Below are 20,416 nucleotides of genomic sequence, written 5' to 3'. Positions count from 1 at the left end.
TTATAGTTGTCCTCCGTGTGGCACCACTGAAAATCTCTTTTTAAGTGAAGCTCAAAAGGATAGGCAAAGAAAGCTGAGGCTGTCCGAGCAACTTCTATGTCCATCTGATATTCAAGGGGAAGTTTTCTACATGTTAAGGATAGGGTGGCTCATTGCAACTGTAAGATATGTTGGGCTTTTATCTTTTTGCAATGTTAGTTGGAATTTATTGACTTCCACAGGGTATATTTGAACAGCAGCTTTCCTATGTACATGGAAAGATAATAAATGTATGATGGGTCTTCTTTGTGGTAAATAAATGGACACCTACATCCCATTCACCTTCTATTTATACATTACACACAGGATGACATTGGAATTTGAATCCCTGAAAGATGTTTATTACGCCCTTTTTCATAAATCCAGGAAAAATAATACTTTACGAACCAAATGTTTGAATGATCAGCTTTAAGCCACTAACTTTTGCCATCTGAAATAAGAATTATATGAACACTATGAATTTACAGCTGCAAATTAAAAAAAAAAGTTCATAAGATGACATCTTCGCATTTCTACCATGTTTTCCTAACTTTGGGCGGAAATGTCCACAGCTGCCTCCTATTAGAAAAGTTGAAATGGTTGGACATGTATATTAATATTCTCCTCATTATGGAGATTGCCATCTCACATACTATATGCTGTGCCTATTTTAATAAAAAATATCAAAGTTGGATGATCATTTTGGAATCCTCTCAGATTAGAATGTAGTTGTTTTTGATATCATGCCCAAACCTTGTGCAACTGCTACTATAGAGTATCAGCATTTGGCCAAATTGAATTTATTGCTGTTACTTTGTACTTTTATTTAAAATTGATATAAATGACTCAGTGTATTTTAGCATTTTGAGTAATTTATAGTTGACAGTCCAATTTTATTCATTAGACGTTGCAGATTAAGAATTGTAACAAAATGCGGCAGATTGCAAGTATGCTGTTCAGAGTCCTGCCTGCTTTTGTTATTCTGTTTACTTGATTTGTTATTTGTCCCTCTTTCATACCAACTCATATGGGTCCCTACTTCTATTTTTGGTCTTCCCTTATCTGGCATTTTCCTCCCTAAATACTGTATGTCAAGATAATTGTTCATTACTTACAATGGCTTATTAGGTGCTCTAAATTTTCTTTTCAATGGAGTCTTTTATATATGATCATAGTGAGGGAAGTCAGTTAATAATAAGTCTATATTGATTACAAGGTTCCAGCAACAATTTGTTACTAAAATTTAATAAAAGCAATTCAAAATTAAATTTGATAGAATACTATTTAAAATGGAACTTGATAAAATACAATTTAAAATGGAATCTAGACAAAATACTATTTAAGATGAAATAGTAATAAAATACAATCCAAAATAAAATTGTAATAATGTACAATAATTTAAGATATAGATAAAATATAATAACATTATATTTCGGAGTCACCCTTGCAATCTACCCCAATCAATCCCACATATGCAGATCTCAACCGAATCATTTTGTTTAAATACTGTGCTACTTTAGGTGTTATTTTCAAGTTCTGGACGGACATAAGGTAAGTTATTTTGATATGGGTATCCCAAAGGATCATTCATCTGATATATAGACCAAGATACCTGTCTCTCATCCTCTTATACAGGCAACAGTCAAATAGGATGTGAGCCAGGTCCTCTACCTCTGCTGCTCCGCAAATGCAGAGACGCTCATTGTACGGTATTGCATGAAATCTCCCGTATCTAACCATTGTGTCAAGCTGTTCAAATCTCGCTCTCATGAATATCTCCCTAAGGTGTTTTGGGAGTTGTAACTTCAAGTAGCTATCTACTTGAAAAGTACATTTGTATTTACTCAACCATTTCAAGTTACCTACCTTATCAGTTTGTGCATCTATATCCTTAATTCTTTGGGCAACTCTTTTTTTAGATTGTTCTGTTACACAAGAGATAGGAAGACCACGGCTTCTTACAAAATTTGTTAGTTTAATGATCCAGGAGATTTGTGGTTGTAGTTTTATTTGCTCTAGTAGGCATAATTTGGGTAGTCTATCAGTCTCCATTTCATTAACTTTGCACCAGTAGTTATAAGCTCTAATTTTAAATAATGCCTGAATTGTATAAATTCCCAATTCAGCTCTAACTGCTGCAGCAGATGTTCTTGGGTCTACACCCAAAATACATCTCAAATGCTGGAACTGTGTTTGTTCTAAGACTGAGTAAAGACCCCAAATTTCTGCTCCATACAAGAGCATTTTGGTAACCTTAGCCTTATAAACCTTGATTAATGGGACTAGGGACCCTGGATAACTATGGTTTTTTAGTTTGAGCAATAAATTCAAATGAGCTTTTGCTCTAAATGTACTCCATTGATGATGGCAGGCCCAAGATCCAGTCTTGGAAAAAGTTACGCCCAAATATACAAAGGAATTAACCTGTTCAATTGGTTCACCATCCAATTGCCACCTACGTCTCTGATGGTTTCTTCCAAACACCATTATTTTTGATTTAGATTTACTAATGATTAGAGAGTTATCCTGGCAATAAGAGCTAAATCTTCTTAATAGCCTATGTAATCCTACTTGTGTGTATGATAATAAAATCATATCATCGGCATAAAGCAAGCTGTTACAGTAAGTATTTAAGATCATCGCCATGTGTACCATGGTATCCTTCATTAACCCTGGCAAGTCATTGATGTATAAATTAAATAATAATGGAGCCAGGATACACCCTTGCCTTATCCCTTTATTTGTGCAAATCCTGTTAGTCAGGGCCCCGTTAACCCCATACCGCACCCTCAAACAGGTACTTGTGTAGAGGGCTTTAATCAAAGCCAGGAGTCTGAGTTCTATTTTAAGAGATGTCAGTTTAGTCCATAGTACGTCTCTATTTACCAAATCAAATGTTGCTGTAAGGTCTATGAAAGCAGCAAACAGGGGTCTTCTCTTATAGGCATATTTGGCAATTAGATGATTCAAGACAAAGCAGTTATCAATAGATCTGCCTTGTCTAAAACCTGCTTGTTCTTCTGTGAAGATGTTGTTTTCCTCTACCCAGATTTCAATTCTGTTCAAAAGGTATCTAGCATATATTTTTGCTACAATGTCAATCAGGCTGATGAGCCTATAATTACTAGGATCCTTTTTATTCCCTTTTTTATATACTGGGACAATTATTGCCATCTTCCACCCATCTGGTATATGGCAGGTGTTATTTATGTGTGTAAAAAAGCCTGCTAATACAGGGCCCCACCAAATGAGGGAAGTCATTTCAGTAAGAAATATATTTCCATGATTTCTCCTCTAGAGGGATTTATTTTGTTGTATTTCACCGCTATAAGTATTCTTCAAAACTAGTAAATTATATATTATAAATCAATAAAATTTGTTATAAAATCTAGTCTTGTTTTAGAGACAAGTGTCCTGTTTTTATATTTTATATTCTAAAGCACTTAACTATTGCCTTAGTAATTGATGTAGATATAGCTAAAATTTAGCTTGCTACCAATACAACTGAGTGTTTAGCACAGGAACCTCTGAGACATTAGACTCCAGGGTTGCCATAGATGAAAATATATCCACCCCATAAATCACCCCATGAAAGGTATAAGTGAAACTGGGCCTTTGCTACAGTCAGTCCTCATTTAGTTGTTAGAGTATTCCCAGTAGTACATTCAATTTTAACAAAATAAGGAGCCAAATACACAGCCTTCCTTCTGTCACCAAATATTCTCCTGAACAAGACTTTGTCTGTTACATCCAAAACAGCAGGGTTACAGTTTACCAGCTGAATGAGGAAAGAGAAGCAAGTTCAAAGGCCTTGTGCCTAGATACCTGTAGGAGCTGTATCTTCAAAAGGAACATTCACATCTCCTGCTCTTGCTGGTACATTCCAGGTAGCATAAACATCATAGTGGACATGCCGAGTAAAAACCTAAAATGAATTGTTGAAGTGGTAACTACACCAGAGTTATTGAAAAGAAGACATTATAGGAAAGACCCCTGCCAACCCTTATCATACTTTGTTATGTTTATAGCCATATTTTCATTAAGGACAAACTTTCACTCTGACAGTATGATACTCATTCACAATCGACAAAAGTATTTGAGTTGTGTCACTTCCTTGTAAATTTCCATTATTATTTTGTTTTTGAAGCAAAGGTTTAATGGGCTATCATGTTGTATCTAGCTTAGACCAATAAAAGACTAAACTTAGTAGATCTTATTTATTTACTGCTTAGAGTAAAAAAGTTTATCGATTACCAAAGCTACAAAATGTTCCTTTTCATATATAATGAAAGTTTTTGAAGTCATTTTATAAAGTTACATAAATACCAATATAATTTCCTGAAGTTCTAGCACCATTTTGAAATTCATTCTTATTTTGATTCATGACATTTTACAAACGTTTCTAATGTAGATATAGTTAGCTTCACTTGGTTCATATTATTTATGAGAAGTTTCCAAAATGATAAATTTTCTGCAAATGAAGTTGAAAAGAAGAGTTGAATGTGGAAGTATAATCCTTATGTATGTTTAATACTTAAAGTTGTCAGTGAAACCCCTGTTTATTTAACCATGTTAAGATGCTGGTTTATGGTATAAGGAAAGAGCTTGAAATTTTAAGAATCAAATTAAATGCTAGATACATCCATCTGTATTCTTGAGTGCCATCTTTTCCCTATTATTTACTATCATTAATTACACTAGTACTTGTTTATGCATTATAGTTTTCTAAACAGTTATAGTGAGAAATGGTCTACTGTATGTTTAATATGCTTCACTATTTTGTTTCTTAACTCTTTTTGCAGGACCAGCTTGAATTTACATAATTTAGATTGTGCATTTGTGTGTCACAACTTTTTCATCAATCTTTATCCATACATTTTTTCTTAAACTATATTCTATATTAATGGAATGAAATGTTCAAAAGAAGGAGTATAATTTAAATTATTATTATTATTATTATTATTATTATTATTATTATTATTATTATTATTATTATTATTATTATTATTATTATTATTATTATTATTATTATACCATTTAACTGTGTGTGTTTTTAGTGTTTTACAGCATTATTGTAAGGATTGCAAAATAGTCATTTTCCCTCATCTCCTTTTGTAAGTTGCTTTTGTAACAGTCTTTTTATGTATTTATGTTTCATTCAGGGAAAGAAGAAGAAGAGGAAAAGGGACAAGCAGCCAGGAGAAACCAATGGTAAGTAAAACTTGTATTTCTTCCTTATAGAAACAAGGAAGGCCATAATTTCCTAATTAGAAAGTTAGAAAGTTTGTAGCCTTATTTCTTAGAAGTCCATTAGTCCATCCAGCTTCTTCCTGCTGGGTTTTAAATACCACTAAAATTGGTTTCGTACTGCTTGCCTTTTAAAACATGTAGTCAAATAAGTGCATGGACGCTCCTGTAATAGTAGTTACATTTTTCTTTAATAAACTACGAAGCCATTCACCATAGTGCCATAGTTTGTTAATTCATATGGCATTTTTAATCTTAAGATATTTGCTATGTATCTGTGTGTGTGTGTGTGTGTGTGCGTGTGCGTGTGTGCATCTGTGAGTTGAACGTTAATTTGGGCTGAACCTATGTGGTCTGATGCATGCCTTTATAGTGGTAAATTACAGCCATTGTTTTTTATAAAATTAAGGAGGTTTGCCATTCTTTCTAGAAAATTAGAAATACTGCATAGGCAATCTTATAGTCAATTTTGGAAAAACCCTGATTAATTTTTTCCCTTTGAAGCCTTTGTATAATTTGTTCTTTTTTTTCAGAACACAGCGAATGTTTCCTAAATCCTTGCCTTTCACTTCCTCCGATTACAGGTGCTAATGTCATTTTCAGCCATTTAAAAGTAGTTGCGAAAATTGCTTTTCATTTTTTTTCCTCCTACCATTTTAGATTTTATTAACATTCAAACACTGAGATAACAATAATCATTCACACATCTGTAGCATACATGTATATTTATAATGTACTATGATTGATAGTTTTGTTTTCTTTATGAATTGTTATTCATTACAATGGCAATTAAACAGTAATGCAGTAAAAGTAACTCAGTTGTACTAACTGTGCAAATTGAATATGCAGTATTTCTTTAAAGAGACTGATCTAAATTGAAAAACCCTTAATAACGAACCTCCTTAATCTAATGGCATTTCACGCAGCACCCACTAAGTCTTTTCATGCCAGCATGCAACCACAGTTTTTTTTAAAAAATATATTTTATTATCCATTTCTACTCCATTCATGGCTATTCTCTGCTTTACTTGCATACTGCTTGCTTCTTATCATTTTTATTTCTGGCTGAAACTAACATATCCATTTTGCTGTCTGCTTATTCTGAACCATTTTAAAAAAAGAATAAAAGAACAATAAATGGAATGTTTACTTCAAAGCTGCATTATCCCCCAACCCCTTTGCCCTCTTCCAAAAGAAACTTTTCTTTTATTCCATTTTGTTTCAGTTTAAAGAAGAAAGCATGTTGTAGATCTTCATATTGAACTGCTCCTCCCTACGCTTTTTTTGTGTTTAATATCTATCCCAACTGTGCAGTCCATCAAGCCTTGTTCTCACATAGCTTCTTTTGCATCTGGAGCTTACGAAGGAACAGTTGATGGCTGCTTTTTCAGTGGCTCTTAACTGGTTAAAGTTTATGTTTTATAGACAGTCCTTTCCAGGGATACTGCAGCTTTAATTGCAACAGCTAATATCAATAGTTTGATAAATGCAATAATTACTAATTTTTTTAAAAAAAAAGAAAAAGAAATGAACAATCAAACGTTTATATTATACAGTTAATAATGAGGTCATTGATTTTATTTCCTTCTTATTTTTATTTTTATTTCTTCTTTGTTTTCCTTTTTTTCCTTATCTTCTCTTTCTTTCTTTTCTCTCTTTCTCTCTTTTTGTGCTCGCTTCTTTCTTGACCTCATTCAGACCTGAGCGCTCCTAAGAAATGCCGAGCGCGCTTTGGCCTTGATCAACAGAATAACTGGTGCGGTCCCTGCAGGTGTGTATAGTCTCCCCTCCCCCCCAACTTGCAATGGCTGGTTTTGCAGCTGGTTTATTTGGTACTTTCCCTGCCCTTCCCTTTTCTCCTGCTTCGTTGCTTTGTAGCTCTGTGTTGTGATCTAGAACACACAAGGGAGTGGAATGCTGCTGTGAATGATCCTCTCTTTCTGTTTAAAGGAATTTGCTCTCCTTCACCCATTTTGTTTTCTTCCCTCTGCTTGTCACTGCCGCTAGCTGAAAAAAATTCCCACTGTAAGACAGCGTCAGCCTAGACTTGCACACACAATTCCATCATCCTCTCTGGAAAGTTGCATACATTGTTAGAAAACATTGCCAAACATCCTTTGATATCACAGTGCAGCAGTTCAGCAGAGAAGACACAGTGCTAAGTCAAGGAATGCACAGCAGGTGTAGGCATTGTAGGTGTGTGTCACCTTGCAGAGATCCTCTTTCTTTCATGCCCTTTGGTCTGAGAGATTGGCAGTGAACGGAGTGAAATGTTAGCTGTAGCTGAGATTTCGCATCCAACTGAGCTCTATCCACCATTGTGTTGTTGTTGTTGTTTTTTATGTTTACCTTGTGCTAACAGATGCAAATACTCCAAAGAAGTGTCGGGCATTGTTCGGGCTTGACCGACAGACTTTATGGTGCAAACCGTGCAGGTATATAACCCATTAGGCTTTGGGGAAGTAAATGAATTTTGTCATCTTAGTGTTACATGTGTGGTTTATTTTTAACCCTTTCCTCTTCCTGCTCTCTTCCTTGCTTCTGTGAGATCAGATTGCTGATAAATTTTTATCTTCGACATTCTTTGCTGATTCAATACAAATTCAATTTTCTTCTTTGAACAATGATATATCTTTTGGTACCTGAACTGCATTGGTTACACACACACGCTCATCTATGGAAAGTAACTCACATTTTTTAATCCAAGCAAGAAACTTCCTTGTGTTAAGTAAGCATTTACCTAAGGATCTCTGTGTATGCCTAGAGTCTCCAAAGGATATTAAGAGGCTTTATCATTTGCAACAAGATATACTCAGATCTGAGCAAAGAAAATGCAAATTGGTATTTTTACCACTCACAATGTTGAATCATTCAATTGATGAATGGCTTTTTACTAATGGAACAATTTTATGCCTTCTCCTCCAATGCTCTGCACTCCTTTAGGCATGTCATTTATGCAATAAAAAGGGGGCACAACTATGGGAAAGGAATTCATCACTCGATCTGAGGTTCATCTTATGACTAAAATGTATAGTTGGCACACACAGAAGTCACCTAGAAGAAAAATTTATACTAGTGCATTTGTTAATTCAAGTTGAGAATGAAAGGCACCCAAAAAAACAATGGAAACAATCTTCTGCAGGTTTAAGCTCCCTTGGTAAATTCTGTAGGCACATGGTGAAGGGAAGCAAACTATCTTTCTTTCTGCATTTTTCCCCTAATATGGTTAAATTTGTTATTTCTCTGTTCTGATCCAAGCAGTCTTTGAATTTGGACTATTATGATGGTAGGTATTTCAATCTGACACACACTCTTTTCTGTATGTAGTGCTTCCCTCTTCACCTTCCCCTCTGATTCACACCCTTATCATATGCTTCATTCCTTTTTTTAGAAAGTAGAGCAATTATTCATGTTATATGCATGCCAGTTCTATTAGTTTTGTGATGCTGAGCTATACACATGGATTGAAAATGATACATCTAATTAATAGATAAAGTCCATGCATAGTTCTGGGGAAGGGGCGTTGAATTCCACCTATATCCTGTAATTTTCCATGCATGCTTAAGAACTATGATTTGTGTGAGAGAAGCAATAATAATAGCAAATGCTGTTGTCAAGTCATATATTAAATGCCTAAATTTTATAGCTAAAAATTATGTGACCAAAGGCATCTATTCTTGTATTAATCAAACATGGTATATTGAGGTAATGTTCCAAATTTGTATTCGGTAAAACCACATGTTTTGAGCTGGGAAAGATCAGCAGTGTTGAATCCTCCACCCATTTGGCTGAAGCCATAGAAGCAGCAGGGAGAAAAAGATCCACTTATTTAAGTAATAGAAGATTTTGGCATAGGTATTTCCAATAGACATTACATCTGTGCATTGCTATATTTACTCTACCCTGGCCTGCAAAAAGGATAATAGAATATAGTTTCTAATACACTACAAGGCCTTTAAAAAACCCTTTGGGTGGGTCATATCTTGAGAGAAGAATGGAAAGGGATGGCATTGATTAGCAGATGTAATTTCCAGCTTACCGTCACTACTCTAAATTACAGTAGCATCTTTCATTAATCATCTATTGTAACTGGAATTTCCAGTTTTAAAATTTCTTGTTATTGATGTGGAATGCTTTTAGTATACTATCCTTGAGTTGTGCAGATTAAAAAGGACATGTTTCTTTCAGTAGAACATAATTTCATCTGGACGAAAAAACATTGTTCAGACTAGGACTTGGAAGTATAATGTCTATAAATTTAGTCTTGTAAATTAAAAAAAATCAGTAAATAATAGCAGATTACAGCCCTTAAACACCATGTGGCTTTATTAATACACTACAAGTTCATTAATGGAGTAGATTTCAAACAGACAAATAATATTGTTAATTTTGAAAAATCAGGTTCAGGTTTGTAATAAGTAAGACCAAGCAGCTACTCTCATGTCACTATTTATAGAAAACTTAGTAGTCCACCTCTTTATTGATTTCTTGCACTCAGAAGGAATAGTGGTCTATTCTTCATAGTCCCATTTGGCTACAACATTGAAATTAAAGGTTTGTTTGAATTTTATTTTTAATATCACTTCTACTGTAGATAAGGAAGTAATTGTAGAATAATAAAGTATCCTCAGATTCCATTTAGGTTAGATTATCTATGTGGGATGAAATACCATTTATTGAACCTTATATACTTTGTTCAGAGATATATTGATTGCTTAATTGAACATGATTTTAAGCTAAATATTTTGTCCACACTCTGGTAATTCAGAGTGCATTATCTATCTGGTAGTATATATTCAGTGAAACACCCTAAGTATGTTTGTGTGTGTTTTTAAATGAAGCAAGCTACTAATCCTTGAATATATGAATAAAATATTGAAGATAATATATACATTCTGAATAATTAAATACTGAGGTGGCCTGATTGGAATATCCAGTGGTCAAACTTCTTTTTTCCCTCATAATATTGGTTCAAATAGAATCAACTAGAAAATAACCAAATACCTATTTTATAATTTGGAAGATCACAGGGTTTTCTAAAGAATAATCTGCATACAATAAGCTTACCATTTGTTTTGAAAATGTTTATAGGTTGAGAAAGTATAAATATGCTTCAGAAAAATAAAATAATAAAAAGAGAAACAGCATCTTTCGTTGAAGACACAGCAGCCTCTAGAATCCTCTCAGAATTCAAGGCTCATTAATCCAATTGTAAATGTATAGCTAATGTATTTCATCTGGGTGTGCAACAGTAATTGCACATGTCCTAAGGCACAATAATACCTGTTGTCTTTCAGTATGTAGAGATAAGTTTGCTCTAATTATACTGGATAAGAGACTGATTTTAATTTGAAGTGATTTTTAGAAACAGTTGGCAGCAACCAAACTCTAACATCAGCAAAGAATACTGCAATAAAGTTTTTGGATTACACTACATTTTGACTTAATGTTTAATATTTCCTTGGTTAAGTATTGCAATTTAAATTGAAAAAGGGGGAATTGGATGGTAGAGAGTAAAGGAAACTAAATTTTGAGTACTGATCCCAGCCCTACTGTACATGAAATGTTCAATGTAGGAATATTCATTATCATTGTCATCTCAGGACAAGAACTTTTGTTACTTTTCCTATTCACTGATCCTTATAGGTTATATCTTTGGCAACCAGAACCACAAAGAGAGGCATGTGTAAGATTGATGATGGAAGGAAGGGGGCTATATTTTGAAACCGTACCCATTTACCATAAACAAGTATACCCTATGCTTTGTGCTGCATGGCCTGCCAGAACTTTCTACCAACAGCATGGGAAATTATCCACATGGTCCTATTGCATTTACTTGTAGGGACTTCTATACTACTTGGAAAACTGCTTTGTTCAGGCAAGACTTTGCATGCCAAATGTCTTCATAGAATGAATTCTTCAAATATGAATAGCACTATGTTAGCATAATATTGAACATTTCCCATGGGTCGGTTAAAAAAAACCAAAATGCTGCTTTAAACACTTATTCAGCAGCATTACCTCTTTTCTGCCTATAGGGACTAATTAAAGAATAAGGCATAAAGGACATGATACCACAACATTGAATTCCATTAATTTCAGCCTAATATAGTTGTGATTATTGTATATGAGATGTTTAGTAAGGTTCTGTTTAGAACCCACCAAATTGCTCTTTTTGTCTTTTTCTTGCCGTAATACAGCATGATTTGCTATTGCCTGCCATCTCGACATTTTCTGTTATTTTCTGACCTTTGTTACTACTCACTTTTAATGATTTCATTCTTAAATTTTATATGCATGGCTCTCTTAGTTTCTAGCATGGATCAGTACATTAGTGTGATTAAAATTCTCCATTCCCATAACAATTGAATGTGCTTTGGGCAGAAAATCTAACTATTGAGGGAAAATGTTTAGTTTTCTAACTTTCCAAATATATATGAAAACTCCATGGAGCAAATATTGTGAGATTCCAAGATTTATTTATTTAATGTTTTTTAACATGGCCTGTTAGCTTCTTTATACCGAATAATTGGACCATCTTCTTCAGTATTGCCTAGACCAATGGTTGTGGTTTTAGATGAGAGGGAGTCTAAAGAAGTGAACCTGGGTCTTCAGAACAGAAACAAAACTCTAAATCACATATAATTTGTGATCAAAGCTGCAGCAGCAAAGGGCTGACATCCAAACAGATATCACTGCAATGAAAGGAAAGCTGTGAAATAAAAAGCAGCAACAATAACTGCATATTACTTTAATAATTTAATATACTAATAACTTTCTGGTAACAGGAGCCTGTCTTCTATACGGGTTTTCTTTTCTCAGAATATTGCTTAACTGCAACCTATGGCAGTATCCATTATTCTTTTACCTTTTTTGGAATATTGGCTAATACTCTCATCATGACAGCAAATGTGCAAGTTATTTTCAGCTGATTAGTTTATTATATTATCATGAATACATTTAGCAAAGAAAAACCAGTATTTCCTATGACCGGTTTATATTTGGTCTGCAAGCTACATTCATTGTTAGCGTCCTATTTTTGTTCTCCCTCTAGATATATCTGCTGAATATGATGTTGCATTGTGCATTGGACAGGTGTCATCTTTATATAAGTTTGATAAGTGGGGCATGGACTGTGGCTTGACATAATAGGGCTGATTTACTCTTTTAAGATGATACTGTTGCTTAATGTGTGCACTGCACCAACTGTTTAGACTTTCTTTAAGTTGCCAAAATAATTCAAATGACATTTCTAAAATCAAAGTAGAAACTGAATCCTCCCACCCGATCCTTATTAAAAAAAAAAAGAACAGAAAAATATATATGATAACTTAAACCCTGCAGGTAATACAACCAGTTATTCTTGTTAAGTTGGATGATACTTATATTAATCTTTCTTTTTCTTCATTCCCCACTTCTATTTTTCTTGTTACTTTTTCTTTTTCTTTTTTGTCTCTGACACTTTTTTTTTTTCACTCTACATGGTGTGGTTCTAAACAGAAACCTTCAGAACTGATAGATCTTGATCTACTTTTGATTCATGAGAGGCAGGACTCAATGAAAGGAGATTCCTCAGTTAAACTAACAGAATGATATTTATTTCAATTGTACCTTGGTTTCCCACCAAAGGTTGGCCTTGGTGACAATTAAAAATTATAGAAATAAAATTTTAAATGGAATTTAAAATATTGATTCGGTATCCATCAGACAGAATCTGCAACATGGTAGTTGTTTAATGGAGTGAGAATATACAAAGCACAGAACTAAACAATAAAATGCATTCATTTAATGCAAAAGTAACATGAAACTTTTTATTAAAAGAGGCTAAAGAGCAAATTGCTCTAGATTGCAGAGACAGACTTCTGAAATAACGATTGTTCACTAGTAACTAGTACTATGTTGGTAAGCCCATTGGATGTGATTAAGGAATCCAGCATCATTTGTTGGCCTATTTTTAAATTCATATTCTGATTACAATTCAATAGCATATTTTCTTGTACTTACAGGAGATTTTTTTTCTGTTTCTAGGAGAAAAAAAAAGTGCGTTCGCTACATACAAGGTGAAGGCAGCTGCGTCAGCCCACCCTCTTCAGATGGAAGCTTACTAGATTCTCCTCCATCTTCTCCTAACATGGTAGCCTCCCCCACAAGAGACTCAAAACCACAGACTGAACAGACCCAGCCTCTCTCGCTCACATTGAAACCTGATCCATTGGCACACCTTTCAATGATGCCACCTCAGACACCCTCCATAATCCTGACTGAAAGCTCTACTGGCAAATCCAATGGTCTGCCTGCTAGTAATTGTCAGAACGGGGCACTGGACCATCAGTCAGCTACTCTACAGCAATCAGCACCGGCGTCTTCATTAGCTCAACCATCAACATCCTCTTTGCATTCCCATAATTCTTTGGCTGGGACACAACCTCAGCCCCTGTCACTTGTAACTAAGTCTTTAGAATAGCTTTAGCTTCTGAGTGTTATTTTTATTTTTGTGTCAGGATATTTTTTCTCTCATTTGTATTTTTTTTTTTAAAAAAGGTGCCATATGGCTGGCTACATTAGTTAATGTCAATCAAGTTCATTGGTCAATATTTGACCCATTGTTATTTCATTTTTTTTTTAATATGTAGATGGAAAAGAAAGCCTCATGATTCTGCCAAAATTTTTATCAACAGCTGTCTAAAGTCTTTGTAGCGTTTAAAATATTATATATATATATATATATATACATATAAATATATATATACATAACTGTTATGTAGTTCCAATAGTTTAATTTCAAAGAACTGATTTTAAAAATGAAAAAAGAAGCAATTTTGAAGCAGCCTTTGTTGAAGGCGTTGGTTCTTTATTATTTGTATTAAATACGAGCTTGCGAACCAATCATTTTACATCTGGTTTTTTAAAAAATTTTAAAGGCACAACGAATGCAGTGCCACTAATTTTTTCCCATTTTTTTTCTTTGTGCGATACAACTTTTTCTTGTGATGTTACTTTTTATTGTTTAAATGTACAGAAACAAAGGTTAAAATATGTTAATATGCATTGTTCCATGGTGTTGTCCTTTTTGGGGGAGGGAATGCTACTCAATTAAAAAGTATCACAACGCTATTGGACCAGTAGTATTTATTGCTTTAGAAATTGCTTGTTGTTACCTGTATGTTGTCCATTTTTAAAATATTTTCCTTTTCCCCCTTCAGATGTTTTGTAAAGTTTTTTTTTCCTTTTAGTGTACACACCATATATATAAAAATAACTCATTTGTACAAGGTTTTTAAGTTTATGTATAAATGTTATATATTTTTTGTTTATTACTTTTTGTTTTATTTACTTTAATTCTTTATTTTGTTTTCTATCACGCAGTTGCCACCAAATGGACATTTGCAGATGGATCAATAGTATGTATGTGTGTGTATATAAAGCTTATATATAAGCTTTAAAGCCATTACATGAAATAAGACTTGAAAATTTAGCACAGAACTTTTTTTGTGATGCTGTTGAAATGCAGCAGTGTCTCCTTTTGAAATACAAATAAATTTCCCTGCCAGTTGTAGGCTGTGAGCAAAACTTTATGTGCCAAAATTCTCAGTGATTTTTGTCTTTCCACAACAACTTTTTTACACTGTATTTTTTTCTTCATCCTGTTTTGCTGTGATGTTACATAGGTAGATATGTATGTAGTTTTTAATGTCACCTATTACAGATGTGTTTGGTAGCAGATTGTCCAGAAACCATTTAAAAATGAAGAGGTATTAACCCCTAAAGGGCCAAATTCTGTATATTAGACTGTTCATAAAAGGAAAAATCAGACTGCCACTTCTATGTACACTTAACTACATACAGGTAGGTAGCAAAGTTTAAAAAAAATCCTAGGCATGTTGATGTTGCAAAAAAAACTTTTTTTAAGATAAAATGCTGTATAAAGCTGAAAAAAAATGTTCATCTGTTCATCCAGTGCCATTGTAGTTGACATGAAGCTATTGTAAAACTGTCTCCAGTTTTCTTCTCTGGTTTATTAAAGATGGTAACTATGACATATTTTTTTGGCGGGGGGAGGGATCCTTTGAATGTTTTCTAACAATTGTGATGTTACTGTTCCGTTTTATTGCTCTTATTCCAATTTTTCATTTTAATGGTTTGGAAGCCATTTTTGTAATGAATAAATGTCCATGCTGTACAGTATCTGTAGCATGCAGTTCTGGATTAATAAAAGCAACTTAGTATGTGCAGATGAAAAGTTTCAGCTCATTTACCATAGGCTTCCTTTAATCCTTGGTCTACACCACAGCCAAAAAGTTTTTCAACAATGTACTTTTTGTCTCCATCTTATATAACATCTACATAATCTGTCTGTTTATAGCTTAATAAATTGTTATCAACTACGGTAAGGATAGTTATTAAATATTTATTAATTGCCTAATCTGAAGGCTGTGTAGAAAGTTTTGTATTCAGAACAATCTGCAATAGACTTGCGACCAATAAAATACAGAACAGGTAATTATTGCTAGGAATTGCCCAAATGCACCATATGTACTAAATTTTAACCTCATGATCTAATTATTTTAGACAATCCTTGGGACAGTTGCATTTTTAAAAATAAATAAATAAATTCTTCCTTTAAAAGAGCTAAGAAATTCTAGTAGTTTCAAGAAGCAATTAAAAGAAAAAGCACACAAGTCTGAGTGCTTCTGCTTTCCATAGTTCCTTGCAGTAATTTCTTACATTATTTATTTGTTTGATTTGTATTCCACCTTTCTCCAGAAGCTCCAGGTGCTTAGTTGGAGATTTCCTTCAATATTGGAAGATTACAGATTTCTTTCCTTGCCTAATCCTATGAATGGAGCTTATTGTAAAAGTCCCATGTCAAATACTAGAATGAGGAAGAATTTCTCTTTTACATTAAATCCTTACGCTTGTCTCAATACCTTCATTCTGGATTTTCAATAAGCGCAAACAAATTGCTTCCTGTACTGGAGAATAGATGCAACATCTGCATTTGACTGCAATGATAAAATGCATCTAACACATAAAAAAACCTGAAATGACTATTACTGCCAAAGACTTCCAATTGCTTATTTGCTAAATTCAGTTTTAGGCATTTCTGCTTTAATGACCCATGGTAAACTTTACGAGATTAATCAATTCCAAGAATTTTGCAGTTTCAGGCACTGCATGTTGTAACAAACACTTCATCAATGTATGCATCCTATATTTGGCAGCAGGTTTTGTCCTTGTTTTCATTATTATTATTTCCCTGTACTGCATTATTTTCTCACAAGAGAAATTCATCGTAGCTTTTAAGAAGTGAAAGAAAAGTATGTCATTACAAAGAAAAATGTCTCTAGAACATTTGATTTAGAATTTATGCCCCAAAGTGTACAAGCTGAATTTTTACAGTTTGGAATGGTTAAGGGGAATTTTGCTTTTTGAAGATTTTTACAATCTAATCATATGCTACGTTTAATGGAGATTTTTCACATAGAAATGAATAAACAATTACAACATATACATATTTTGTATGTATATTTACAAAATGTAGATTGATGGGCAATAATACCATGAACGTAGGTATAGTTTTGTAGCATTCTTCCATTTGCATCTATACAGGTAATCCTCAACTAACAATCATTAGTTTGACAAGCATTCAAAGTTATGACAGCACTGAAAAAGTAACTTCACACTGGCACTTCATGGAGTCTCCTCCATCACATGATCAGACTCTTGGTGTTTGTAAATCAGGTTGTATTTACAATGCTTGCAGTATCTTAGAGACATGTGATTGACATTTACAATCTTCTCAGAGGGCTTCCAGCAAGCAAAATCAATGGAAGAAACCACATTCACTTAACAATTGTGATTCACTTAACAACCATACAATTTGCTTAATGATTGTGGCAAAAAGAAAGGTAATACAACTGGGTGCATCTCATTGATGACAACATTTAGTGATGGAAACTCAGTTTTGGTTGTAAATTGAAGATTACCTGTATTGGATGTCATAAAGCATAATAGTCTAGAGGATGATACAGTATAATGGATAAAATAAAAAAATAAGAATAAATATTGTTCGTATTTTTGGAAATACTTAAACAAGGGATCACATCCTGTATTTCTTTTTCTACTGTCCTATATGGAGACTACAAATAAGATATAATACTAATACTTTAAAAAAATACTACAAAGTTTAAAGTAGTCACAAAAAGATATAATGTTGTATAATTGAGAGGTAGTACTAGGCCCATCATTTTATTTTTATTCAATTTGAGCAATTTATATTTATAATACCAAGAAATACAAACATTTTAATTTGCATTACCTATAACTGAAATAAGAAACCATATTGTGACCTGGGACAAAGTTTTAATTGCATTATCCGACCAATGATACTGTATAGTGATGATACCAGGGTGAAATCTTGGTACATCTATTTGCCGCCTCACTTAATGGTAAAAAAAATCATGCCTACAATACTTGTGACTTGACATTCTATTTTAATAGGATGATCTTTCAGGATATCAAACTGGGACAGCTGGTTCCCAGTTGTTTCTTACCCATTCTTGTCCTATATATTATTTAAAAAGTATATTTGCAGCCATTAGTACTAATCCACCATAAATTCTGAAGATGGAACATAAAGCCAAAAATATATTTAAAAACTAAAACAAGTTTTTCTTGGAAATCTTGTTACATTTACCATAAGTATCCAAGCAGATGAAACTACAACAGTGCGTAATATTGTAAAGCTCAATAAAGATATCCTCTTTGGAATGTGATTATAGTTGCATATATATCTTCCACTCAAATGTAAGAAAGTAATGAAAGACCTTCATTGATGAAATTCTGGTCCTGGCAGCTCTTAAAAGGACAGGAGAACTACTAAGAAATATATGCAGCCATTACATTATGGTGCATTTAGGTTTATTAATTGAATATGGTTATCATATTCCAGTATCAGAAACAGTGCTACTATGCTAATTTGCTATTGGTGGATTCTTTCTAGACCTCTCTTGACTGTTGGAGAGAATGCAGAAACGACAAAAGACAGACCCAAATGTACTTTTTTCCAAAAGCAATGGGACAAACCCAAGAAAGTTGCCTTTTGGAAAAAGCACCTTTAGGACAACCGTGACTTGAATGATTGAGAATGTCCATATGCAAAAGTCAATTAAATGGATGTCGTCCTGCGACATTGTCCCAGTCTTCCAATATTTTAAATCTTTATTTTTGTCTCTTTCCCCAACATTAATGCCAGCATTGTAGTTTCTTAAGTTGCCCTGTTTTTTCTTCCTCCCCCCAGTTTTTTTTATATTCCAAAATGTAAGAGCTATATTAAGGTGCTGGGGGAAGGCTTTTGTGCTGTGTGTTTATTCTTTCATTTGTCTTAATAGTTGCTAAGATCAGCATTCATCCCTGCAGAGAGCAAAGTATGCTAAAACCTTTTGTCTTTATGATGTTCTCTCTTTTCATCTTCTTTGTCTAACTTTGTTCAGATTCAATGTATTGCTTTCTACCAGCAATCTTTTCCTTAGCTTATTTTTAGTTCAACCAATTTTCACAAAGCCTGTATCTTGCCTGATACAATTTGCAAAGATTTCTTCTTCATAGCATTTAGAATGCTATGATATGCTATGACATCAGAACAGCCAGGATCACAGTGAACAGGACCATGTCACTCTCATGTGCCATTCCTAACTCCTTTACTATTCTACAAATATTCAGTTTAATTCTGTTTTCATCTTAGGACTCATCCAGTAAACATCTAAAACAGGGGTCCCCAAACTTGGCAACTTTAAGACTTGTGGACTTCAATTCCCAGAATTCCTCCTCCAGTCATGTTAGCTCAGGAATTCTGGGAGTTGAAGTCTAGAAGTCTTAAACTTGCCAAGTTTGAAGACACTTTATCTAAAATTATATTCAGTTCAGTTACAAACTTTCTTGATTTCTTTCCTGTTCAAACATAAACAGAATAATTAATCTTAAATGCTCAATGATTGCATAAGCAATGATTTAACAACTTTCTTATTCCCAAAGAGTACTGCTTCAGAAAATAGTATAATAGTATAAGAATTTAAATCTGATTTTTTACTCTGAATTAGCAAACAGGTAAGGAGAGGAAATAGTTTACCTATATGGAATTAATTTATTTTAGGAAAGAGATATTTTAAATAGATTTGGTATAATAGTAAGAATTGTTTTATGTACATTTTATATAATGTATTCATTATCCAAAATATTTGCCCTACTTTCAAAATATTATTTTACCCATATATACTACATTCATGCATATTTAATTAATTAAAACTACTTTAACAAGTCTGTCAATATCAGCATGTGTTTACCTATTGTAAAATATTTTAATGTGTTTTAACCTATTTGATATAATGAATTCTGAAAGTGGGCTATAGATCTGACAATATGTTAAAAACAACAATTCAGTTTTAATTATAAATTTATTTTACTTTTTCATTAATTGCTAATCATAGAGAAGGGGGGAAACAGCTACACAATTCAGTTTTCCTATATTGTTTACTTAAGAATGGTAGCACCTAGATACTAGCTGGATTTGAAAAACTTCTGCAGGATCAAGCTTGATTAGTACTTGCAGAGAAATGTCTACTAGTAAGATATGTCAAAGTCTAGGCTGGTAAGTCACTCCCAAAATACTGGAAAAACAGCCATAGCAAGAACATTCCATATTAGTCTATTTGTCAAAAAAAAATTATATAGTCTTGTCTGCGTAGTCACAGAGATCAAGTCAAATCATTTTCTTCAAATCAAGATAATCTTTTTCGCAGGAGGTGGGAGGCAAGTTTGGTCAAATATTCCTGGATACAGAAGCTAAAGAACAACACATCCTTGGCTAGGACTTCCTGGAACACTACATAAGATTCCTGGATTGTAGGTTAAAATTGAAAAGCTGCCTAGAACAGGGCTGTCAGACTCCTGGCCCACGGGCCAGATGCATCATGCGCTAGCCATGCCCACACCTGGTTTAGCAAAGGGGAAAAAGGTTTTGATACATCATGTGATGCCACCATTACGATGTGAGTTTGACACCCCTGGCCTAGAAAAAGTTAATGGCAAATAACAACTCTATTGCTGCCAAGCCAAATTGATGGTTATGTCTATGAGATAACCAGGTCCAGAC

At 33.6% G+C, this 20,416-nt stretch overlaps 1 protein-coding gene across 28 annotated transcripts in view; it reads left to right on the top strand.

Annotated features, from left to right (window-relative positions):
• TCF7L2 (transcription factor 7 like 2) overlaps positions 1-15,505 on the top strand; it is a 206,372-nt gene extending 190,867 nt beyond the window's left edge. For 8 of the 28 annotated variants that reach the window (XM_026670501.2, XM_026670535.2, XM_087964530.1 and 5 more), the window contains 4 exons: positions 5,181-5,229; positions 5,799-5,849; positions 6,964-7,036; positions 13,294-13,861. In XM_026670501.2, the coding sequence (XP_026526286.1) occupies positions 5,181-5,229; positions 5,799-5,849; positions 6,964-7,036; positions 13,294-13,729 (609 nt within the window). In that variant the 3' untranslated portion in view covers positions 13,730-13,861. Of the gene's footprint in view, positions 1-5,180; positions 5,230-5,798; positions 5,850-6,963; positions 7,041-7,627; positions 7,702-13,293 lie in introns of those variants that run through there. The other 20 variants (XM_026670640.2, XM_026670630.2, XM_026670657.2 and 17 more) reach the window with 11 other exon arrangements.
• Positions 15,506-20,416: the final 4,911 nt, after the last annotated feature.

Source organism: Notechis scutatus, chromosome 4 (genome assembly GCF_049901735.1).
Source record: "Notechis scutatus isolate UNSWTSFEM ecotype Mainland chromosome 4, rNotScu1.2, whole genome shotgun sequence".
NCBI classification, from domain to species: domain Eukaryota; kingdom Metazoa; phylum Chordata; class Lepidosauria; order Squamata; family Elapidae; genus Notechis; species Notechis scutatus.
This window is presented reverse-complemented; position numbering and strand designations above follow the sequence as displayed.